The 25,811-nt window shown below is 43.6% G+C and overlaps 2 protein-coding genes across 8 annotated transcripts in view; one reads left to right on the top strand and one right to left on the bottom strand.

Annotated features, from left to right (window-relative positions):
* The window catches only part of SUN3 (Sad1 and UNC84 domain containing 3), a 140,502-nt gene extending 131,231 nt beyond the window's left edge, over positions 1-9,271 (top strand). For 6 of the 7 annotated variants that reach the window (XM_042476932.1, XM_042476929.1, XM_042476931.1 and 3 more), the window contains 3 exons: positions 6,248-6,415; positions 8,756-8,848; positions 9,090-9,271. In XM_042476932.1, the coding sequence (XP_042332866.1) occupies positions 6,248-6,415; positions 8,756-8,848; positions 9,090-9,206 (378 nt within the window). In that variant the 3' untranslated portion in view covers positions 9,207-9,271. The remainder of the gene's footprint in view (positions 1-6,247; positions 6,416-8,755; positions 8,849-9,089) is intronic. The other variant, XM_042476928.1, reaches the window with a different exon arrangement.
* Positions 7,125-25,811, bottom strand: part of IGFBP1 (insulin like growth factor binding protein 1) — a 64,427-nt gene continuing 45,740 nt past the window's right edge. Inside the window, exon 4 of the mRNA XM_042476934.1 lies at positions 7,125-7,630. Coding sequence (XP_042332868.1) covers positions 7,571-7,630 — 60 coding nt within the window. The 3' untranslated portion in view covers positions 7,125-7,570. The remainder of the gene's footprint in view (positions 7,631-25,811) is intronic.

Genomic DNA, 25,811 nt, shown 5'->3' with positions numbered 1-25,811 from the left:
AGATTTTAGAAGTTTCCGAGGATTGCTGCGCAGGCGCAGAATAAACCCATTTGTGTGAATTCGCAGATGACCACTCGAAGAAACACAGTTACAGGTGAGCAACCTGTTCTCCTGTAGCTTGCATCCGTTGTTCTGTGTCCTTGTAATGACTGGGCCCTCCAGTCATTTGGGGACTTCTCCTGAACCACAAAGGGTTAATCTGGGGGGAGGTACATGCTAATGAGAGCTACATCATAGCTGATGTAAGATCTAACTGACCAATCAGAGAGTAGGACCGGGAGATTCAAGAACATTCCTTGAGTAGCCTTTAAAACCCTTTTGCGACCATGTAGTCTTTTGTCTCTCCCTCCCTCTTCTTGGGGGAAACCAGATGTTTTCTTTGTTCTCTGGGCAGCTGGGGAACCGGCTGTGAGGAATGCAGGTGGAGTTGGCAAGAAGCCAGCTCCCTGCATCCAGAAACAACACAAAGTGCAAATCCCATCACTGTGTGAGTAGCTACGAAATGTATTAGCTAATGTGTTTAGGTTTTGTTATGTTTACCTAATAGCTTGCCTGAAATGAACGTCTTTGTAACTGTGGCCCTATACAGACAGCCAAAATAAAGCTGCTTCAAGTCACTTTGGAGGTATGGTGTTTCATTGATACATGCGTCCTAAGAGTCTAGAAGCTGCACCAAAGCTGCACTCCAGTCCTTAGGAGTGGAGCGTGGCTTTGGTGCGGCTTCTGGACTCTTGAAACACCATACAGTGGTACCCCGGGTTACGAATTTAATTCGTTCCGCCGCCGCGTTCGTAACCCGAAATTCTTCGTAAGCCGAAAAAGCCATAGGCGCTAATAGCGAAAGCTGCGATTTCGTGCGAAAAAGCGCCGAAAAGCACCAAAAATTTTTTCGTAACCCGAAATAACCTTCGTAACCCGGAACAGTTTTTTTCTATGGATTTTTTTCGTAACCCGGAAATTTCGTAAGGCGGCGCATTCGTATCCCGGGGTACCACTGTATCTCCAAAGTGACTTTATTTTGGCTGTCTGTATCAGGCCACGTTTTCTGACCTGCAAAGCAAGGAGGCTTTGCATGAATGATATCTTTCTATTCTATTCTATTTCTTTAAAATAAATATCTTTCTTTAAAAGTATCTGCTGTCTCTCTCTGCTCCTGTACACGTGTTTTAGCTCGGTTACTGGTTGCTTTAAGTTAGCAAGGAAACAAAAACTAGATCTCTCCCTAGCAAGTCCCAGTGTGTGCTTAGGGAGACGTAGTTTATTGAGATTCACTGGGTGGTGGCAGAGAGATTATAGGACCTCAAGGGGTCTCATTCAGCTCGGCAGGGAGTGGGAATGGAGACCTAGGAGATCCTAGAAGGGAAGTTTAAGGTACTCCCTGGGAGTAAGAGCCACACACAGGGCTCATTGCCCCCAGGGATCACCACAGTCCTGTTCTCTGGAACAGCATAAAACAATATTGCTCCTCCTCAATATGGCATCCCTTTAAGGATTTAAACAGGGCTATCATATTACCTCTTAACCTTCTCTTTTGCAGGCTTTTTGAATTGTGGTGCCCAAAACTGGAAATAATATTCCAGGTGGGGCCTGACCAAAGCACAATAGAGTGGCACTATTACTACCCTTGATCTAGACACTGTACTTCTATTGATGCAGCCTAAAAATCACATTGGCCTTTTTAGTTGCTGCATCACACTGTTGACTCATGTTCAAATTGTGGTCTACTTGGACTCCCAGATCTCTTTCACACGTAGTGTCATTCAGCTAGGTATCCCTGACATATAATGCTATTCCTCCTTCTTTCCTGCTTGGCCTATTTATCTTGAAAAGGTTATACCCTCTATTCCAGTCATGAGACTCATCCCACCAGGTTTTGGTGATGCCTTTTATATCATACTTGCATTGTTGTGCTAGGAGTTCAAGTTCATCTTACTTATTTTCCATGCTCTGTGCATTAGTGTAGAGACATCTAAGACCATGGGATCCCTTTACTTGCTGCCTGTGCAAGTTTTTTTGCCTCCTACTGTTGGGTCCTTGCACTGTTTGCCTTTTTCTTCTATGACAATTTGACTATTTTCTCCAGCCCTTTTGCATTCCAGAGTACTGTCTCCCTCCTCTGTTTAAAACCCTCCTGATCAAATTCTTGATACTACTGGCAAAAATGTTTCTTCCAACTGATATGAGAAGCATCCCATCCCTTGCCAGAAGTGCTCCCTCATGGAGCCTCAGTCCATGATCAAAAAAACCAAATTGTTCTTGGCAGCACCATCTGCGGACCCAGGTATTAATCTCTGCTATTTTCCTCTCCCTTCCTGGACCATGCCCTTCAACTGGGAGAAGAGATGAGATGACGACCTGTGCATCCAACTCTCCAGCTTCCTCCCCAGAGCTTCATAATCCCTTATGATATTCTGAAGGCTGTGCCTTGCAGTATCATTGGTTCCCACATCAACCAAAAGAAAGGGGTAATGGTCAGTAGGCTTGACAAGTCTTGTCAGCTTTTCTGTCACATTACGGATCTTTGCCCCAGGGAGACAACACACCTCCTGAGACATCTTGTCGGGCCCACAAACCGCTGCTTCGGTACTCCTCAACAAGGAGTCCCCACCCTCACCACATGCCTCCTCTGAGGCTTAGCAGCAGTTGTTCCCTTTGGTGGTACTCCCAGGGTCCCCTGCTCTGTCCCTGCTGCTGTTCTTCATCATCCCTGATAATAGAGAGAGGTTCAAATCAATTCTGTAGCTGCAAGCTCATAGAGCGATCCCTGATTTCCCTACTTCTGTGTGTGACATTACTTCTACTCTCTTCCTCCTGTGAAATGACCCCCTCCTCCCCCATCAACCTTCTCTGTGTGTTTCCCATCTAAAACCATCTGGTCCGTTCTGGTCAGGAAAACCTCTTGTTCCCAAAGATGCTGAAGTGTAGATATCTGGGCCTCCAGCTGCTGTACTTTCTCTTCTAAGAGCGTTACCAACTTGCACTTGGTGCAGGTGAAGTTCCCCACATCTGTAGGCAAGAAGACAAATATCCCACAAGTGTTGCAGGTGACTGCATCAGGTCCCTTAGTGTCCATACTGAGAAGTCTTAAGGAGGCACTGCAACAAGACTTTGGACTTCCCCTGCTAAAAACCAAAGTGAGCTTGGCCTTTGTCCCCAAACTCTGTTAGCGAGCTCAATCAACTGGGACTATAGTTATGTAGAGAGCTCCTGCCTACTAGCTCCTTTCAGAGGCAAATCTTTGACTCACTTTCTCTAAATACCAGTTCCTTAAGGGAAAAAAAGTTAAAACAAACACTCTTCCCAGGCTACCTTCTCCTCTGTATTTCTCCTTGACTATAAAAAAATTGAAAGAAAAATTCAGAGAACCAGCCTTTTCTTTTCCAAGAGAATGGTCTAAAAATCCTCTACCAGGAGTTAGATAGAATTAGGCTTCTAGCTCCTCCACCCAGCCACAGAAATGGCTCACAGTTTTAAAAAGTTTGAGAACTCACCCTAGCAAAATGAACACAGAGAACCAACCTTCCCTTTTCCAAGAGAATGATCTAGAAATCCTCTACCAGGAGTTAGATAGAATTAGGTTTCTAGCTTTCTTCTCTTCTTCAGTGACCCACCTGCCTTTGGTAAACTTTTTAGTTACCCTAATGTATGAGACACAGAGACCACAAAGAAGTAGGATGGGTTGCTTACCTGTAACTGTGGTTCTTTGAGTGGTCATCTGTGCCCTCATGCCTACCTGCCCTGCCTTCCTTCTCTCTCAGGTCCCTGTATAGGCAGACTTAGAAACTGGGGTGAGGTTAACTTGGTGGGCTCAAATATGCGTGATAGACAGGAGGGGTGCAGAGACGTAGTCAGGATTTTGGGAAGGGGGGGTCCAGACTAAGTGCCACCATTATAATCGGCCTTGGGTGCAGCGGCGCAGCAGCACACACCATTCATTTTATCTAATGGAAGGGGGGGTCCGGATCCCAAGAACCCCCCCCCCTTGGCTACGTCCCTGAGGGGTGGGGTGTTTCCCAACAAGCTACTCAGCTCTGGAACTTTCCATTGGGAGTCTCTTCACAGGCACAAAACCCTAATGTAAGAAGGCACAGATGACCATTTGAAGAATCAGAATAATAGGTAAACAACCTGTTCTTATTCTCCTCCTCCAAAATAACCATAGGATCAAAAATCCATTCTTAAAATCTCTTAACACTTCATCCTTCAATCTTTATATATAATGGTGCATAATCTGCAAGCCAAACACTCTTTGCATTAATAGAGACTGTAATTGTGAGTGAGGTGACTGGAGTGGCTTCTCAGATGTTTCACATGCCAAGATAAGGAGCTGCCCTGGGTCTTGGCCCAGTGTGGGGATGGGTGCATGGACACTGTCGATGCACCAACTCAGGGACTAACCCAGGTGAACACTGGGGCTGCCAGGGTCCCCTTGAGATCCTCTGTCATGGGTTATTGATTATGATAATTTGGCTTATAGAATGTTTGGAGTGGTGATATTGTAACTGAGGAATTTGTTGTTATTGCTGTTGAAATAATGGCTGGGGGGTGGGATGCAGGGAAGGAGTGAGGCAGACTTGTTCTTTGAGCCTCAAGTTTGCTCTCCTAGAAAAGAAATGGGGGGGGGGAATGAACAGGAAAGAGCGGCTAAGTGTGAAAAAGTATATGTTTGTGTTTAGCTTTATGCAACCAATTCTGGTAAATGCTTGTCTACCGTGCTGAGCTTCCCAATAAATCCTTTTTGGTTTGTCCATGAAGTCTGGTTATTGAGTTAGTTATAGATTGGGTTCATCACAAGGCCAGGATAGCACAGGCTCAGCCTGACCCATCTGTTTAGGCTTCCTGAGTCTAGGGCACATAATTGGACAATAAGAGTTAACCTATTTTTGAATGGTCTGACAGAATGAGGAAATGTCCAGGCAAAGTGTCCACTGTTCCACTTTATAACATTCTGTAGACATGAAAGATATTGATCACTAGTGGACCAGCAGAGATGAAAAAGATGAAGGAAGATATAAAATCTGAGCACAAAGCCCAGTAGACGACAGGAAAAAATGAAATAAACTGTTCAGTGTTTTCTCTGTGTTTATTATTATAAGGTTATTGTTAGAGTTTTGGGCTTAGTGATTTTGTATGTCGACTCGGGAGCAGTTAACAACAATGGGGCAGAGCAGATCCATTTCGGACCCCCCTGCAGATACCAAAATCCTCAGATGTTCAAGTTCACTTGTCCCCAATGGTGGTGTATGCATAAGGTTGCACCACCATTGGGGACAAAGGGATGGGTGGTTTGGCTGTGTGGAGGCGTCAACATAGAATTCCCAGTGGGCTGATGGGAGGGCAGTGGTGAGCAAAGCGAGGGGGAGGCCAGACCTCTGTGCTCCCCTTCAGGTGACAGTGCACCCTGGAAGCCACCTTCCTGCTCCTCCTTTGTCTCCAGCTGTGGAAGCAGCGGTGACCTCCTGGGTCCCCTTCCTGGCAAAGGGCTTCTCAGAAGGGTGAAAGGAAGAAGGAAGGATGGCAGCTGTACTTGCCAGCCTCGCTGCCACTGCCACTGCCACTGCCACCGCCATCTCCCTTGGTGACCCCCTCCTTTGCCTCCTGCTGGTTTCTTCTGTTGAGGTTGGCCTGCTTGCTTTCTGGCAAAATGTGCCACCCCCTTCAGGAGACCAGCAGGACACAGATGCGGGGGTTACTAAATAAGGAGGCAAGGGCGGGGAGGACCTTCCTTCCTTGGAACTCTCTTCCGGGAGGGAAACCCAATAGGTTGCCGTCGCCATGGCCAGAGAGTGAGGAGGAGCAGGAGGTGGCTTCCAGGGCACACTGTGGGGAGCACAGAAGTCAAACTTCCCCCTCTCTGTGCTTGCCACTGCCCTCCCGTCAGCTGCTGGGACTCCTTCATTGACCCCCCTCCACACAGCCTACCCACCCATTACTTTGTCCCCAGTGGCAGCACAGTCTCATGCACGCACCACCATTGGGAATAACGCAGGCTTGCTGTCTGAGGATACTCAAATCCACGGATGGCAAGTCTGCAGATACTGAGAGCCAACTGTAATATTGCAGCTAAACTTTCTGTTCAGTTTCATTAGAATTTCAAACGGCATACTTGGGCCAAAATTATTCCATAAATTTAACTCTATATGCTTTATCTAACTAAGTTATATGACATTAGCCATAAAGATGATGATGATGATGATGATGATGATGATGCATAAAACAACCAGAATTTTTTTTAATTCTCTTCTAGCCTAACTACTATCCTGGAAACTGCTGGCCATTCCCTGGAAATCGAGGAGAAATTGTTGTGAGGCTTGCCAAGGAAATTATTCCAAGAGCTGTTACAATAGAACATATATCTAAGAAAGTTTCTCCTACAGGAGAGATCACCAGTGCTCCCAAAGATTTTGTGATTTATGTGAGCATCATGTTCCCATCTTTATTCAGGATTTGGGGAATGTGTGTGGGTGAAACAAATTATGAAATAACATCAGACACTGATTTAGTACAGAAACTGCTTCCTTGAAATTGGATGGAAATAAGAGATAGCACTGGATGGCATCAGGATACTGTTGACACCGAACCCCAAAACATGGGGTAACCTAGCTGTTTTTTAAATATTCAACAACATGAAGGACAGAACTAAGCCCCAAGGGACACCAGAGGCAAGGGTATCAAATAGGCATCCCGCAACACCACTTTCTGAGTCTGTCCCTCCAAGAAGCACTGGAATTACAGTGTGCCCTCTCCTTACACGGGCAATACGTTCCAGATCCTTCCGCATAAGGGAATACCCGCCTATGCTCAAGCCCCATAGAAAATAATGGGCATGTGGCAGAGCGACACGCATGCGCCGTGGGCATACATGCCATTATTTCCCTCCCCAAGCAGCTTCTACATACGCTGGAAGCCATGTAAAATGTGTCCGCACATGGCACGGGTGCATTGTATTATAAAACAGTAGCAAATAGAGAGGCAAACTAGAAGGATACCATGGTCAATGATATAACTGTGTTAGTCTGTAGAATCAGTATGTAGGGAGATCTAGTGTCACCTTTGAGAATAACCGAAGAAAGAAGTTGGCAGCATGAGCTTTTGTAGGCTTAATTCTACTTCCTCAGATGCATTGGTTTTCCACTTCACCAAATGCATCTGAAGAAGTAGACTTAAGTTAATGTTGCCAACTTCTTTCTTTAGTTAGTCTCAAAGGTGCTACAAGATCTCCCTACTATGGTCAATGGAACTGAAAATTACTGAGAGAGCCAGCAGAATCAACAGGGACACACTTTCCATTTAGTGTCCTGCTTAGGTGATCTATCAAGGCGACCAAAAGCTGTCTCTAACTGATAGCAAGACATGAAGCCAGATTGAAATGGGTCTAGATAACCCATCTCCTCCAGGAACTGCTGGAGTTGGGAGGACACTGCAGAACAGAATCTTGACCAAAAAAATGGATATTGGAAATTGATTGACAGTTCTCCAGTATGGTGGGATCCAGGAATGATTTTTTCAGTAATGGTCTCACCAAAATGTATTTTAGGCAAGATGGAAGCGAGTCCCACTTGTGCTGCTTTTAAGAACCAGGAGGGCATGGGCCCAGTACACATGTGCTAGCTCTCACATCTCCGAAGATCTGTGGGAGAGAAAGAGCTGTAAAGTCTAAGAAATAAAATGTAAACTCAGCAGCAGCAGCAGCAGCAGCAGCAGCAGCAGCAATAACAAAAACGACACTTTCTTTGAGATCCAGGCTGACTCTGCACTATGTGAGGCTACGCACCCTCTTCTTAGGCAGAGAACATTGAATTTCTCAAAAATTATGCTGATGTAATTTCACAACAGGCTCTCAGACATAAGAAACCATTTCCCAAATGAGTACTATCATTAAATATTATATGCAGGAGAGGAATTTTGCATAAAGCTATCGTTTTTTCCCCAGAGGGATTAAGAAAAAAAGCAATTTTTAAAGAAAAAATGAAAATAATTGTGGTATTATCACTCTTTACAAATTGAAAATTACTGCGGTTTTTAGTAAATAAAATGCATGTACAGTATACATATATATATTTTTAGCGTAAAATTAACCTGTTTGATATATGTTGAATTTCCTTTGCTTCTTTGCTTTTTGGAGATGGGGTGGTTACAAAAGGGAAGTAAATATATATACATCTGGTCTTATCACTGCAAAAAATATTCCATAGTACCTTTTATTCCATTTTCATTTTTTTTCTGGAAAAAAAAAGGCTTTCCCCATCTATTTTTTCCCGTCCTCCCAGGCCTTCACATATCTAAATACTGCTGAAAATAGTATGTTTGCATTTTTAAAACAAACAAACAAACAAACAAACAAACAACTGATGTGATTTCTGCAAGAGTGGACCTTATGTGGTAATGTCCTAAAACACTACGCTGTTATAGCACTGTTATTCCACTTTGCTATAGGTGCCTTCTGTGGAATTCTGAAGTTTGTAGTTTAGTGAGGCCTAAGAGCTCTTTGGCTGAGAATTTTAAATGCACCCCTAAACTGCAAATCCCAGGATTCCACAGGAGGCAGCCATAGCAGTTAAAGTAGAAGTTAAAGTTAAAATAGAATAATAGTACTATATTTAACCAGAACAAGAGAAACTCGCATTCAAATTCTCACTCAGTCATGAAGCTCATTAGGTGGTTGTAACCACCACAAACTCTCAGCCGAGAGGACTCTGCTATGTTTTCTAATCTAGAAAATCTCTTGACTATTAATGATCTGTCATTTCTATAGGGACTAAAAGAAGAGAAGGAGGAAAGGGGAACTTTTTTAGGTCAGTTTGTTTATGACATTGAAGGAGACATAATTCAAACATTCCAACTGAAGGTATGTTGACATTGTAATGGGACATTGTAGTAAAGTGCTATTCCTGTCCAAGCTAACCTAGTGCTACTTTGATCCATGTGATCAGCTTGTCTTTGTTATCACTGTTATTTCCACAAGATATAACTAGAACTCCAGAAATGTGATTAATCTATGTCAGGGAAAATATAATTGATTAATAATTCCATTTAGTTGAACTAGATGGCAGTGGCAAAAATTAAAATGAGTTTTTCCTCTCTTTCAGAATGAATTTCCTAAATTTATGGGATATGTAAACCTGAATGTACTAAACAACTGGGGCCACCCTAACTACACATGCATATATCGCTTCAGAGTCCATGGAGATATAGAGCACACCTAAGTGTTCCATACCTTTACCTTGCTGGGTTAATAAAAAGTAATAAAGCATGATGCTAAAGTGATAAATTTGCTGTGCTTCTGCGTTTATCTGTCTGTCTGTCTGTCTGTCTGTCTGTCTATCTATCTAAATCAGGAATGCAAAACTCATGAACTCATTTTTCACTTTTATTACTGTGTAGGATGTATCGTTATTGTTACTCAAAGAAGAGTAAGAGAAAGAAGAGTAAATTATTTGCCATTTTTGAATGATGTGTGAAAATCATACTGTTAGGTTGGACTAAGATATTAATGCTACTATATCCCCAAAGTAAATCATGGGGCTGGATTGACTACTGAGCCTGGAGAGAAAGGTATTTGGCCAAAGGATCCACAGAAAACAGAACTATTTTTTCACAGCCTCTGATGGACAAACTTTATTTTACAGCAGCAGTGTTTTATAGATAGTTTAGTATTATGCAAGTCAGGCATAAGACTTGTATATAATGTTAAACTTTACTTCCCTTACTGTTTGTGTAGCTGCCTACAAGACATTCCTTGTCTTTCTTACTGAACAACGTCTACTTGACTAGTAAAACATGCAGCAACAGATTGTTCATTGAGGATGTCAGAGCTGAATGTCTGAAGTCAAAACTGTTCTCATCTTATATTTTGCAATTACAACTGTTTGAAGCTGTAACTGGAGCTTTGTTGTTATAGAGTATAACAGCCCTCTCTCTATGCATGGGTTTTAGGGAACTTCCCCCTGCAAATAGCACCAATTCTGCCAGTAACATCAGGTCCTTTCCTTTTAAAAAATAAATAAATGTTATTGTTAAAACTTCTATACATTATGGACAATACATATCTATTCTAAACATTGAATACTATTCTTCTTCCCACATTACACATTAAACATTTAAACACCTAAAATGAGATAAAATGAGTTTGGGGCTGTGCAGATGGCCTCTGAAGGGGAGGCCTGCAGCCACCTCCATCTTTGCCAGATTGAGGCTGTGGCAACCGCACACCAAGGGCCCAATCTAGCCTTTCTCTGGTCCAAAAAACGGCTCCTTTTTGTGTCCCGGAAAGGGTGCCGTAGCTGCTGATGCTGCAGCTTTTCAGCTCTCCTTTGGTGCTGCGTCATCTATGTGCAGCACCAGAGGAGTGCCGTGATGCTGCATGCTGTGTGATGCGGTGCACGGCATCACACTGGCCTGGGGCGAAGTCCGGCCGTGTATCGTGTGGATGCCATGCCATGACTTCGCCCCTCAGGTTGGCCAAACATGCTGATCTGCACAGCCTTCCTCTCCCTTACTTTGAATACTTCTAATTTCTCTCTTCTTTTCTTCTGACTTTCATTTTATGTTCAAAATAACTAGGTTAAGTTTTTATTATCCTATAAATCACTTTTCCTGTCTTACTCTGTTGGTAATCCCTGACATTTTCCTTTCCAACTTTGTTCTATTTTCTCCCTATTTTTGTGAGAGATGTCTAAAACTGATATTCTTTCTCATATTTATTTCTCATTCCATCTCTCAACAAATATATCAATTTGTTTGTTTCCATTATATCATAACATTTTATTAACAATTCTTCTATAGTTGGTTTTTCCTTGTTTTTTCCATTTTTTTTGCAAAAAATATCCTTGCTGCTATTATCATATAGAAAATGATTTCCCCATGTTTTCTTTCTAATTCCCACTGGGGATGATTAATGAAGATGGCCCTTGTGGTCTCTTCCAACTTGATGATTCTATGGCGGTTTACAGACCGCTCTTTTGGGGTGGCGTGTTCCCACCCCTTTCCCCGCCGGATCAGGGCCTCAGCTGCCACAGCAGCAGCCTCTGAGGCCCCGATCCACCACTTTCCAGGCAAAAGGCCGCTTCCCTGCGGCCTGGAAAGGGGTGTCCTTGGCCCCTTTCTGCTTTGCGTCACTGGTGCAGCCGTCTAAAGGCTGCGCCCAGTGACGCAAAGCTGGAAGGAGCTCTGAAACGGAGCTCCTTCCAGCGTCGCGGAAAGGGCGCCCCAGGCGCCCTCACGTGGCGCCAGGACATCACTTCCGCACCACTCTGTTTGGAGGCGGTGCGGTCATGACGTCACAATGGCAGCGCTCATGTAAAATGGATGCCACCATTTTGAACGTGCTCGGCATGTACTAGGGTTAGGGCGTCTGGAAGGGACACCCTTTACTAACCCTAGTATGTGCTGAGCACGTACTTTTGGCGTGTGTGGAACGCGCCTATAATTGCTTTTTGGAACAGAGCTATACCTTTCAAATCAAGAACAGTTCATATTTCTGTAAAAAGAAGCAATAATATGATTCCCACTTCCCAATAGGAAGCATTTACACAGAATGTGGTGACAGTACCTTGATCTAGTCACTGTACATCTATTGATGAGCCTAGAATTGCATTGGCTTTTTTAGCTGTCGCATCACAGTATTCACTCATGTTCAACTTGTGGTCTCCTAGGACTCCTAGATCCTTTTCACATGTAGTCTTGTTAAGCCAGGTGTCCCTTCATCCTATATCTATGTGTTTTATATGTGTTTCATTTTTTTGGCATAAGTGCAATACCTTACATTTCTTCGTATTGAAATTCATTTTGTTAGCTTTGGCCCAGCTTTCTAATCTATTCAAGTCATTTTGAGTTTTGATCCTGTCTTTTGGGATATTAGTTATTCCTCCTAATTTGATGTCATCTGCAAATCTGATAAACATGCTCCATATTCTTTCATCCAAGTTGTTGATAAAGATGCTGAATAGCACTGGGCCTGGAACAGAAGCCTCTCTCCAGGATGAAGAATAGCCATTGTTGAGCTCCCTTTAGGCTTGGTTTCTCAACCAATTACAGTGGGCCCATGTTATCCACTGGGGTTTGGTTCCAGAATCCCCTGTGGATAATAAAATCCATGGATGCTCAAGTCACGTTAAATATAATGGCATAGCAAAATAGTGTCCCTTATATAAAATAGAAAATCAAGTTTTGATATTTGGAATTTATACCTTTTTAAAAAACATTATCAAGCTGTAGATGCTTGAAACTGTGGATAAAAAAAATCTGTGGATAAGAAAGATCAACTATACCCATCTTCTTAAAGATTATTGCCATTGGCTGTGAATCTCATTTGGCAGTTGTTTTAACAGTTGCATTGTCTAACCCATATTTTACTAGCTTATTTGAAAGAATGTCACCGGGGACCTTGTCAAAGGCCTTACTGAAATCAAAATATGCTATGTCTACAACATTCCCTTCATCTACCAAATTGGTAATTTTATCAAAGGGAGAGAGAGAGAGAGAGAGATCAGATTAGTCTGACATGATTTGTTTCTCTGAAACCCATGTTGACATTTTGTGATTATGGCATTCCCTTCTAAATGTGCACTGACTCTTTCTTTAATGATATGCTCTAGATTTTTCTTGGTGCTGACATCAGACTAAGTGGGTGAAAATTGTTGGGATCCTCTTTTTCCCCTTTTTGGAAATAGGGACGTTTGCCCTCTTTCAGTCTTCTGGGACTTTCCCTGTTCTCCAGGAGTTCTCAAAGATTATTGCCAATGGCTCTGAGATTACATTTGTCAGTTCTTTTAATACCTTTGGATGTAGTTGTTCACACATACACATAGATTGTTCACACACACACAAAAGGTTGAAAGGTCACTTTCATAATATTTTCTGACAATATTTAGCTTAACATAGTCATCAGCTCTCATTCATTCATAGTCATTCATTCTTACTATGTTTTGTTTGCCCTTTTCAAACTTCAGGAGAACACGATCATTCCCACCTAAGTTGATTCCCTTGTTGCCTTTCTCTTCTTTTTGGACAATGAACTTGTTTACCAGGCAAGTGAGGAATTTGTTGCACCTGAGATTTTTGACTGAGTTTGACTTCCAGTAAATATCAGGCTAGTTGAAATCACCTATATCTCTCCTTTCTGAATGTGTGGTCATCTGTTCTAGAAAGACATCATTCAGTTCCTCAGTTTGACTTGGGGGATTCTTGTTGTTTCCTTCCCCTTTAATTTTTATCCACCTGGCTTCCAGGTTTACAGTTCTGGATCTTTTTACAGGTGTGAAAAGATCAGATCCTTAACATATAATGCTACTCCTCCTTCCTTCCTGTTAGGCCTACTTTTCTTTAAAAGCTTATACCCTTCTCTTGCTACATTCCAATCAAGAGACTCATCCCACCAGGTTTCATTATACAGTATCATACTTCATTTGCTGTGCTAGTAGCACAGCACATATTTTTCTTATGTTCCAAGTAGTATGAGCTCTTATCTGTGGACAAAATCAAGTCACCTTGCAAGTTGCACATGAACAATGATGCTCAGGACTTGACTGAAAAGTAGCAGGTTTCAAGGGGCTGAATTGCTGGAGAGCCACATTAAAGTTGTACATTTAGCTGCTGATGCCTTTGAGCTGAAAAAAAATGTGTTTGATAACTTTTTTTTTGCTACAAAACAGTCCAAACATCAGAACAGTTCCTACAGAGCACACTAAACATGAGAACTACAGGAGTTGTTGGTTCTACTGCTGAGAGAAGGAAGCTGGGGGAAGCAAGGCTTTTGGGAGGCAGGCAATACTGAAGGCATGAAGCAATAGCTGAATTTTCTTAGGAGGGCTTCCCAAAGGTTAGCTGTTACATCCTGTCAGGAATATAGGTGAGACTGGCCACACGTTTACATAAAAGTTTTTTTTAAATCTGTTTAAACAAAGGATTTTTGAATACACAAAAAGAAGTGCATGAGAAGACAGCATTGATAAATGAACATTCACTGTAATTTTGCATGAGTTAAGTTAGTCATAATTTATTATGGTCCATAAACCCAAAATTTACACATTCAATCAAAATATACATATCATCAAATTCTACAAAACGAAATTGCCAACAAGCGTCATGGAATCATAATGTATTTACATCATACTGTGAGATCATGAGACATTATGAATGTGAACACAGTTCACAGAAAACTATCTCCTGAGGCCAATAGATGCAGCTTTCTTTGCAACGCACTTGGCCCAAGAACTAACATAATTATCTTGTGTCAGATGTTTAAGGAGACCTAGTCCTCACCAAATACTATAACCTTCATCCATAACTTAAGGGCCAATCACAAAGCTCTACTAGATATGGGTCTTTTCCCTGTTTCCAACAACAGCACACAATTAGAAACACAATTTGGAAGTTGAAATAATGACATCTGGAACTTGGTCTGTTGGTTAAATTTAATTGTGCTACAGTTTTGGCATCAAATATTTTAATTGCTGATGAAATATAGAGGGGCCCCCTTTGGGGAAAAAATAAAATCATTGCAGATGAGCTTATTTGTGCTTTTAAAGAAATAGCCTCAATATGAGGTTTCCATTTCAGTGAATGATGGAAAATCAGCCCCAGATACATAAAGCTTTCTACCTGTTTCAGGGTATTCCCATCTGGAATTTAGAAAATCGTTTTTTGAAGACTTTTACTTTGGATTTGAGTTAAGAGAGAAAAGACAATTACACCATGTCTATAAAGAAAGAAAACAATTAAAGCACAGTTGAAAGTTTTTTGGTGTGTCCCTTCAAGTCATTGCAATAGCAGCTTCATTTATATTTCCCTCCATACCGCACTCAGCAGTCTCTAAGCAGTTTACAACTGTAAGCTAATTGCCCCCAACAAGCTGGGTACTCATTTTAGTGGCCTTGGAAAGATGCTAGGCTGAGTTGACCCTGAGCCCCTGGCTGGGATTGAACTGAGAACCTTGTGGCTTGTGAGTGAGTGGTTGTGCCACTAGGGCTCCTATGGCAACCCTAAGGAGAACTACCTTGGCATTTTCTTGGCAAGATTTGTTTACAGGTTTGCCATTGCCTTCCACTGAGGCTAACAGCATGTGACTTGCCCAAGGTTGCTTACTGGGTTGCATGGCCAAGCTGGCAATCAAATTGTTGTTAGTACACTGAATATCCCTGCATCACCCCCTTTTTGACCTTTGATATCAAACTCCATATTAGACTTATAGAATCATAGAACCACAGACTTGGAAGAGACCACAGAGGCCATTGATTCCAACCCCCCCCACCCCCCCGTGACCAAGGGATGCTTAGACACATAGCCACAGAAGGATACCCCAGTATGAAGAATAGTTTGCCCAAATAAATATTAGGGGGACTTGGCCAGGAAGCACTAGGGCACATAAATAGTAAGGTTGTCCCTTTGAAATTGAATTCAATCCTTTGATTAGAGTGTGGTGATGGGGAAGATGTGACTGGCATTTGTCAGAAGGGTGAAAATCAAAGAATTTTGCCCTCTAGATATCACACCTTTTGATTTAGGATGTTGCATCTATTGTCCAGTAAGTTTCACACCTTTCTCAGGCTCAGAATTGAGTCCAGGAAAAACAACCAAGCTGTGAGCCTGAAATTTCAGGGGGAGTGTAACCCCATTCAGCACAGGCGATCAGGTACACCTCTGTCTTGTCTGGATTGTTTCAATGTGTTTGCCATCATCAAGTCCATTATTGACAGCAGACACTGGTTCAGTACAGAGACAGCTTCCTTGGAATCAGATGAAAAGGAGAGATAGATTTGAGTGTCATCTGCATACTGGTGGCGCCACATGCCAAAATTTTGGATGACCTCTCCCAGTGGTTTCATGTAGATGTTAAATAACATGGGGGATGAAATAGAATCCTGAGGGGACCCCATGAGCCAACGGCCAGGGGGTCGAACTGGAATCTCCCAACACCACTTTCTGGGTCTCCCCCTCCAGGAAAGATTGGAACCACTGCATGACAGTGCCCCCAAATCCCATCGCATAAAGGCAGCTCAGAAGGATACCAAATGCCACTGAGAGGTCTAGCAAGACCAACAGGGACACACTCCCCCTGTCCAGTTCCCTGCGTAGGTCATCCACCAAGGCACCCAAAGCTGTCAAACTGAAATGGATCTAGATAATCTGTTTCATCCAGAAACCCCTGGAGCTGAGAGGCCGCCACTCACTCCAGAACTTTGCCCAAGAATGGAATGTTAGAGATTGGCCAATAATTATCTAGACTGGTAAGATCCAGGGAGGTCTTTTTCAGTAATGGCCTCACTACAGGCTCCTTTAGGCAGGATGGAAACGTCGCTTGATGCAGTGAGGTATTCTCCACTTGGCCAGTCCCTCTCTAGCTGCTTTCAGAAGTCAGGAAGGGCAAGGTCCAATGATCCTGTCCAAATCCTCAGGCTGCACACATTGAAACTTATCCAGTAATACAGGACAAGCAGGTTCCAAGATTACATCAACTACAGCATCCAAGCTGGAGGGAATCTGAATGATTTTGTTTGCAAAGTGTCTTGCAAATACTTCACAAAAAGCTGTTGAGTGGTCTTGTGAGCCAGAATGTAAAATGCCTCTGACCACCCAGAACAGCTCTGCTGGATGACACTGTGCAGATGTAATGGTGGCAGAGAAGTATAATTTCTTCACTGCCACTATTGCCACTGTGTAGAGCTCTAACCTGTGTTCAGTGGGACTCAGAGTCTTCTGCCATCATCGCTCTCGTCTCCATAGAATAGAATCATAGAGTTGGAAGATACCACAAGGGCCATCCAGTCCAACCCCTCACCATGTAGGAAATCACAATCAAAGCATTCCCGAGAGATGGCCATCCAGCCTCTCTTTAAAGACCTCTAAGGAAGGAGACTCCACTACACTCCAAGGGAGTGTGTTCCACTGTCAAACAGCCGTTACTGTCAGGAAGTTCCTCCTAATGTTGAGGTGGAACCTCTTTTCCTGTAGCTTGCACCCACTGTTCCGGGTCCTGTTCTCTAGAGCAGCAGAAAATAAGCTTGCACCCTCCTCAATATGACATCCCTTAAAATATTTAAACAGGGCTAATATATCACCTCTTAACCTTCTCTTCTCCAGGCTAAACATCCCCAGCTCCCTAAGTCGTTCCTCATAGTGCATGGTTTCCAGACCCTTCACCATTTTAGTTGCCCTCCTTTGGACATGCTCCAGTTTCTCAACATCCTTTTTGAATTGTGGTGCCCAGAACTGGACACAGTATTCCAGGTGGGGCCTGACCAAAGCAGAATAGAGTGGCACGATTATTTCCCCTGATCTAGACGCTATACTTTTATTGATGCAGCCTAAAATTGCATTGGCCTCTTTAGCTGCTGCATCACACTGTTGACTCATTTTCAACTTGTGGTCTACCTGGACTCCTAGATCCCTGTCACCTGTAGGTCTCCCCCATCCTATATCTGTGCATTTCATTTTTCTGCCCTAACTGCAGTATCTTACATTTCTCATGTTGAATTTCATTTTATTAGCTTTGGCTCAACTTTCTAGTCTATTCATGTCATTTTGAATTTTGATCCTGTCCTCTGGGGTATTAGATACTCCTCCTAATTTGGTGTCATCTGCAAATTTGATAAGCATGCCCCCAATTCTATCATCCAAGTCACTGATAAAGATGTTGAATAGGACTGGGACCAGGGGGACCCAGCTAGTCACTTCTCTTCAGGATGAAAAGAAGCCATTGTTGAGCACCATTTGGGTTCGGCCGGTCAACCAATTACAAATCCATGTAACAGTTATCTTGTCTAGTCCACATTTTACAAGCTTGTTTGCAAGAATGTCATGGGGAACCTTGTCAAAGGCCTTACTGAAATCAAGATATACAGTAGACCCTTGTTATACGCTGGGGTTTGGTTCCAAGATCCCCCGTGGATAACAAAATCCGTGTATGCTCAAGTCCCATTAAATATAATGACATAGCAAAATGGTATCCCTTATAAAAATGAAAAATCAAGGTTTGATATTTGAAATTTATACTTTTTTTGAACATTTTCAAGCCGTGGATGCTTGAATCCATGTATAAAAAATCTGTGTATAAGAAGGGCTGACTGTACTATATCCACAGCATTCCCTTCATCTACCAAGCATTCTAGCTCACTCTTTCAAGGAGGAAAGATGGTTTTCTTTCTCCATGTGATTTGGTGAGATCTGATCTTTTAAAACTTGGGATATATGGCCCGTTAGAAAATAAAAATAGATTTTACAAAAATTTGAAATTAAAACTTCTGCAGCAAGATGGGGACTCCATAATTTTATTAGAGGATTGGAATGGAGTAATAAATACAGAAATAGATAGGTTCTCAGAGAAAAAATTGAAAAAAAAAATCAGGGAAAATTACCAAAATAATTTTTTGACTTAATAGAAATCCTGTCAGTCGATGATGTGTGGAGAATGAAAAACGGCAACAGTAAAGATTACACCTTCTACTCCAATCCACACAAAATGTGGTCAAGAATCGATATGATTTTAATTTCAACCTACTTAAGTAATAAAATTGAGGAGGTCAAAATCCTACCCAGAATTCTCTCAGATCATAGTCCAGTACAATTAAATCTTGATATAGAAAGAAAAAGACAGTTTAGTTGGAAATTAAATTCACAATTATTACAAGATGAAAAACTGACCAAGCAATTGAATGATGAGATAGAAAAATATTTTGAGGAAAATTTAAACAAAGGGACTTCACTACAAATAGTATGGGATGCTCATAAAGCAGTTATAAGAGGTTGGTTGATAAAAAAGGCAGCGGAAATAAAAAAAGGGACAAGAAAAATTAGAGAAATTGAATAATGAATTAAAAGAAAAGGAAGATGTATTGGAAAAAAATCCTAAAAATTACTTAATTGAACAAGAGGTTAAGTATTTACAAAAACAAATTTCAATATTATTGGTAGAAGAAATGGAATTTTTTAAAAAATTTACGAAACAAAGATACTTTGAATCAGCCAATAAAACTGGAAAATACTAGCTTATCAGATTAAGAGAGAAAAAGTAAAGAGGATGATTAAAACAATTAGAGAAGGTGAGAAATTATTAACAACTCAGAATGCCATTAAGAAATCATTTTTGAAATATTTCATGGAACTGTTTAAAGAACCTAAAGAAAATATTTGTAAAATAACCAAGTATTTAAGTCTACAAAAATTAAAGAAATTTACAGAAGATGAGTCTCATAATTGGAATGTAGAAATAGAGGGATATAACTTTTTAAAGAGAAACAGGCCAAGCAGGAAAGGAGGAGAAATAGCCCTATATGTCAGGGACATTTACACCAGTGAAGAGATCCAGGACATCAATCCTGGAAGCCAAGTGGAGAGCATTTGGATAAAAATTAAAGGGCAGGGAAACAACAAGGATATTATTGTGGGAGTCTACTACAGACCCCCAAATCAGACGGAGGAATTGGTTGATGCCTTTCAAGAACAGATGACCACACACTCAGAAAGGAGAGATAGAATCATAGAATCATAGAATCGTAGAATCATAGAATCGTAGAGTTGGAAGAGACTACAAGGGTCATCCAGTCCAACCCCCTGCCATGCAGGAAATCACAATCAAATCACCATTTTAGTCGCCCTCCTTTGGACATGCTCCAGTTTCTCAATGTTCTTTTTGAATTGTGGTGCCCAGAACTGGACACAGTATTCCAGGTGGGGCCTGACCAAAGCAGAATACAGTGGCACTATTACGTCCCTTGATCTAGACACTATACTTCTATTGATGCAGCCTAAAATCGTGTTGGCCTTGTTAGCTGTTGACTCAGATGTAGTAGTGATGGGTGACTACCCTGATATTTGTTCGAAGTCAAACTCAGCCAAATCCTCAAGGTCTAGTAAATTCCTCACTTGCCTCAAAGAAAACTTCATTGTTCAAAAGATGGAAGAGGCAACAAGGGGGTCAGCTATTTTAGATCTGATCCTAACCAACAAGGATGACTTGGTTAATGAAGTGCAAGTGGTGGGATCCTTAGGTGGAAGTGACCATGTTCTCCTGGAGTTTGTTATACAGTGGAAAGGAGAAGCCAGGCATAGTCAGACACACATTCTAGACTTTAGGAACGCTGATTTCAGTAAACTTAGAGAAATACTGGTCAGGAATACTAAAAGAGATGGGAGTTCAAATGGATGGGAGTTTTTCAAAAGGGAAATACTGAAGGCACAAATTAAAACAGTTCCAGTGAGAGAGAGAAAACGGAGGTGTCGCAAGAACCCAGGATGGATGACTAAGGAACTTTCAACTCAGCTAAATTTTAAATGGAACATGTATAAGAAATGGAAAAATGGGGAAATCACCAAAGAGGAATTCTAACAAATAGCTAGCATGTGTAGAGATAAGGTCAGAAAAGCTAAGCACAGAATGAACTCAGGCTTGCAAGAGAGGTTAAGAACAACAAAAAGGCTTTTATGGATATGTCTGCAGCAAAAGGAAGAAGAAGGAAATGGTAGGGCCACTGTATGGAGAAGATGACAAAATGCTAATAGAAGACAGAGAAAAGGCAGAATTACTCAACACTTTCTTTGCTTCAGTCTTCTCAGAAAAGGCAAGGGGTGCTCAACCTGAGGATAACGGAGCAGAGGACAGAATAGGGGAATTTCAGCACAAAATAAGTAATGAGATAGTACAGGAATACCTGTTTAACCTAAATGAATTTAAGTCTCCAGGACCAGATGAACTACATCCAAGGGTATTAAAAGAACTGGCAAATGTAATATTGGAGCCATTGGCAATAATCTTTGAAAACTCCTGGAGAACAGGAGAAGTGCCAGCAGGCTGGAGGAGGGCAAACATTGTCCCCATCTTCATAAAGGGGAAGAAAGAGGATCCAAACAATTATTGGCCAGTTAGTCTGACATCAATACCAGGAAAGATTCTGGAGCAGGTCATTAAAAAAAGAGTCTTTGAACATCTAGAAAGCAATGCCATAATCACAAAAAGTCAACACGGGTTTCAGAGAAAGAAGTCATGCCAGGCAAATCTTATCTCCTTCTTTGATAAAGTTACCAGCTTGTTAGATGAAGGGAATGCTGTGGATATAATATATCTTGATTTCAGTAAAATGTGGGCTAGACAAGGCAACTGTTACGTGGATTTGTAATTGGTTGACTGGACGAACCCAAAGGGTGCTCAACAATGGCACCTTTTCATCCTGGAGAGAAGTGACCAGTGGGGTCCCACAGGGCTCTGTCCTGGGTCCAGTACTGTTCAACATCTTTATCAATGACTTGGAGGAAAAAATTGGGGGAATACTTATCAAATTTGCAGATGACACGAAATTAGGAAGAATAGCTAATACTCCAGAGGACAGGATCAAAATTCAAAATGACCTGAATAGACTAGAAAGCTGGGCCACAGCTAACAAAATGAACTTCAACAGGAAGAAATGTAAGGTACTGCACTTAGGGCGGAAAAATGAAATGCACAGATATAGGATGGGGGACACCTGGCTTAAGGAGACAACATGTGAAAGGGATCTAGGAGTCCAAGAAAACCACAAGTTGAACATGAGTCAACAGTGCGATGCGGCACCTAACAAGGCCAAGGCGATTTTAGGCTGCATCAATAGATGTATAGTGTCTAGATCAAGGGAAGTAATAGTGCCACTATATTCTGCTCTGGTCAGGCCCCACGTGGAATATTGTGTCCAGTTCTGGGCACCACAATTAAAAAAGGACATTGAGAAACTGGAGCATGTCCAAAGGAGGGCGACTAAAATGGTGAAAGGTCTGTAAACCATGCCCTATGAGGAACGCCTTAGGGAGCTGGGTATGTTTAGCCCTGTTTAAATATTTTAAGGGATGTCATATTGAGGAGATTAGGACCCGGAGCAATGGATGCAAGCTGCAGGAAAAGAGATTCCACCTCAACATTAGGAGGGACTTCCTGACAGTAAGGGCTGTTCGACAGTGGAACACACTCCCTTGGAGTGTAGTGGAGTTTCCCTCCTTGGAGGTCTTCAAACGGAGGCTGGATGTCCATCTGTCAGGGATGCTTTGACTTGGATTTCCTGAATGGCAGGGGTTGGACTGGATGGCCCTTGTGGTCTCTTCCAACTCTATGATTCTATGATTCTATTCTAAGCTGATAATTTTATCAAAAAATGAGATCAAGTTTGTCTGGAATGACTTGTTTCTCTGAAACCCATGTTGCCTTTTTTTGATTATGGAATTGCCTTCTAGATGTTCACTGCTGCTGCCCTGCTACCGCTGCTGGGCGGCGTTTTCCGAGGGAGGGAGGCCAGTGGAAGCAGCCTCCATAAAAGTGGCTCACCGGCTCCCAGAGAGACACCGCACACGCCCCCCACACCACTGGGGAAGGCGGCGAGGGATTGTTGCTGCTGCTACTGCCCTGCTACCACTGCTGGGCGGCGTTCTCTGAGGGAGGGAGGCCGGTGGGAGCGGCCTCCATAAAGCCGGCTCACCGGCTCCCAGAGAGACGCCGCACACGCCCCCCACACCACCGGCGAAGGCGGCAAGGGACTGTTGCTGCTGCTGCTGCCCTGCTACCACTGCTGGGCGGCGTTCTCTGAGGGAGGGAGGCCGGTGGGAGCGGCCTCCATAAAGCCGGCTCACCGGCTCCCAGAGAGACGCCCCACACGCCCCCCCACACCACCGGGGAAGGCGGCAAGGGACTGTTGCTGCTGGGTGTGTGTTTGTGTAGTGTCAGGCGGAGATTGAATGGACATGGGATGTACTTGGGTTGATGAAAAGGCGGGAGGTGTGACTGTGGTAAGCGGAGCCCCTATTCGAGTAGTGCGGGGCAAGGGAGGATATAGCGGTAGGAGAGTGGAGACATTTCGTAAGGGAAGGCGGGATCGATGCGTAATGTCTATCTCTCCTTCCATCCACTATCCTAGCCAAAGAGGTCTGAGGGTCAGTCCAGCCGAACCACAAACCCTGTCTCTGCTCCTGTGCAATGCCAGGTCTGTTAGGAATAAGACCAACATAATATACGATCTTTTGGAAGATAAGAACTGTGACCTGGCTTGCATTACCGAGTACCCGGCAGGAAGGGCCTGTGCCCACACCGCTTCACTCTCAGGCCCAAGCCAGGTCTCGGTAATGCAAGCCAGGTCACAGTTCTTATCTTCCAAAAGATCGTATATTATGTTGGTCTTATTCCTAACAGACCTGGCATTGCACAGGAGCAGAGACAGGGTAAGTGGGCGGGGGGGGGGGGGTGTTGCCTTGATTTATAAGAACACTCTTCCCTGGACCAGGAACCATGTGCGACAGACTGACTACATTGAGTGTATTTACCTGATCCTGAAGGCCAGGGACAGTTTAGGGATTCTGTTGGTCTACAGGCCATCCTGTGCGCTAACAGACTCCCTGGCCAAGCTGACACAGCTGGTCGCGGAGCTGTTGCTGGAGCCTCAACATCCCCTTCGAGACCAGTCATGCTCCAACTGGTGCAGCTCGGGAGTTCGTGACTACCATGACTGCCATGGGCCTGTCCCAATTGGTCTCAGGGCCCACACATTCTGCTGGTAATACACTTGATGTTATCTTCTGTACGGACATGGAGTCTCCATGGGCAGAGGTAACCAATATCTCTGCCCTGTCATGGACGGATCATTTCTTGGTCGAGGCTAGTATCAAGGCTACCACCCAGATCCCCCCCGGGGGTGGCGGACCTATTAGGATGGTCCACCCTCGAAGGCTGATGGAACCCAATAGGTTCCAGGAAGCCCTAGAGGGCTATTTGGTTGGAACTGACAGTGACACTGTTGATGTCCTGACTAACACCTGGGATACTGATCTCTCCAGGGCTATACACAGCATCGCTCCCAAGTGTCCTTTCCGGCCTGCTTCCAATAAAAAGCCCTGGTATACAGAAGATCTCAGGGCAAGGAAGCGGGCTGCGCAATGACTAGAGCGCAAATGGCGGACACATCAGGACTTAGCCAAGAAGACACTCCTAGAGTCTCATTTGCAGGCCTAAGGAGTGGCAATAGATGCAGCTAAGAATTCGTTCTTTGCTGCACGTATTGCGTCCGCGGAGTCGCGTCCGGCAGAGCTGTTCAGGGTTGTGAGAGAGCTCACTCAATTGGCTCCCCCCCTGAACCCAATATTGGAGCCATCTAAAGCCTGCTGTGACGAATTTAACAACTTCTTCGCGGATAAAATTTCTCGGCTAAGGGCTGATCTCGACGCTGTTATTAGTTCAGAATCGAGAGTAGAGGCATCCAGAGCTTCCGTGGACTCAGTTGTACTGGATCACTTTGAGTCTGTAAGTACCGAGGATGTGGATAAGATCCTCAGCAGCGTTAGGAAGATGACATGCTCTCTCGATCCCTGTCCTTCATGGCTGGCAGTTCAAGGGGGAACGGCAGTAACAGAGATGTTGCACCGAATTGTTAATTCATCTCTTAGGGAGGGCCGATTTCCATCTAGTCTAAAAACAGCCATTGTAAAACCTCTATTAAAAAAGCCCTCCCTTGACCCCCTAATTCGAAATAATTATCGGCCTGTTTCACTGCTGCCATTTCTAGGGAAGGTGATCGAGAGAGCAGTTGCCTCCCAGCTGCAAGGGGTCTTGAAGGATACGGATTATCTGGACCCATTTCAAACTGGCTTCCGGGCGGGCTATAGGGTTGAGACTGCCATGGTTGCCTTAGTCGATGATCTCCGTCTGGGCATGGACAGGGGTAGCGTGTCCCTGTTAGTGCTCTTGGACATCTCTGCGGCCTTCGATACCATCGACCATGGTATCCTTCTGGATCGCCTGGGCATCGGGGGCACTGCTCTGCAGTGGTTCCGTTCCTACCTCTCAGGTAGATTCCAGATGGTGGAGCTGGGGGACTGTCGCTCCGATAAGAGGGCCCTTATATCTGGGGTCCCTCAGGGAGCAATCTTGTCCCCTATGCTATTCAACATTTACATGAAGCCGCTGGGAGAGATCATCTGGAGACACAGGGCGCGGTGTTATCAGTATGCTGATGACACCCAAATAGTCTTCTCTGTGTCTCCGACTGATGCAGTGACTAGGGAGGGCATCTCTCCGCTCAATGCCTGTCTGGAGTTGGTAATGGGCTGGATGAGGGAAAACAGACTCAGCCTGAATCCAGAGAAAATGGAAGTACTTGTGATAGGCTCCCCTGGTCCCAGGAAGGAAATTTGTCCACCTGTCCTGAATGGGGTCACACTTCCCGTGAAGGACACAGTTTGCAGTCTGGGGGTGCTTCTGGACTCGTCGCTTCACCTGACTCCTCAGGTGGATGCAACAGTCAGAGGTGCCTGTTATCAGCTTCAGCTGATATGCCAGTTGCGACCCTTCCTGGGCCGGGGGGGGACCTTGAAACAGTGGTACATACACTGGTAACCTCTCGACTCGATTTCTGTAATGCGCTCTACATGGGGCAACCCTTGTACCAAACTCGGAAGCTACAGTTGGTTCAGAATATGGCAGCAAGGCTGGTCACTGGTAGCTCCAGGGCCAGTCACATAACACCTATATTGAAAGATCTCCATTGGCTGCCAATTCACTTCCGGGCGCAATACAAGGTGTTGGTTTTTACCTATAAAGCCCTAAATGGCTTGGGCCCAGAGTACTTGGAGGACCACCTCTCCCCATATAATACGCCCTACACTCTCAGGTCAGGTGGGAGACAACTTTTGCGAGTCCCCGATGTGAGATATGCGGTGTCTGCGCATAGGGCTTTTTCTGCTTCGGCCCCGCAGACTTGGAACTCTCTCCCTGATGAGCTAACAAAATTAGTAAAGAAATGGAATTGTTCTTCAAAGAAAATAAAACTGAAGGCATAAAAAAATAAAGTAATTTGGGATACAAGTAAAGC

Source organism: Sceloporus undulatus, chromosome 6 (genome assembly GCF_019175285.1).
Source record: "Sceloporus undulatus isolate JIND9_A2432 ecotype Alabama chromosome 6, SceUnd_v1.1, whole genome shotgun sequence".
Classification (NCBI taxonomy): Eukaryota; Metazoa; Chordata; class Lepidosauria; order Squamata; family Phrynosomatidae; genus Sceloporus; species Sceloporus undulatus.
Note: the sequence above shows the minus strand (reverse complement) of the source record. Positions and strands in the feature narration are given on the sequence as shown.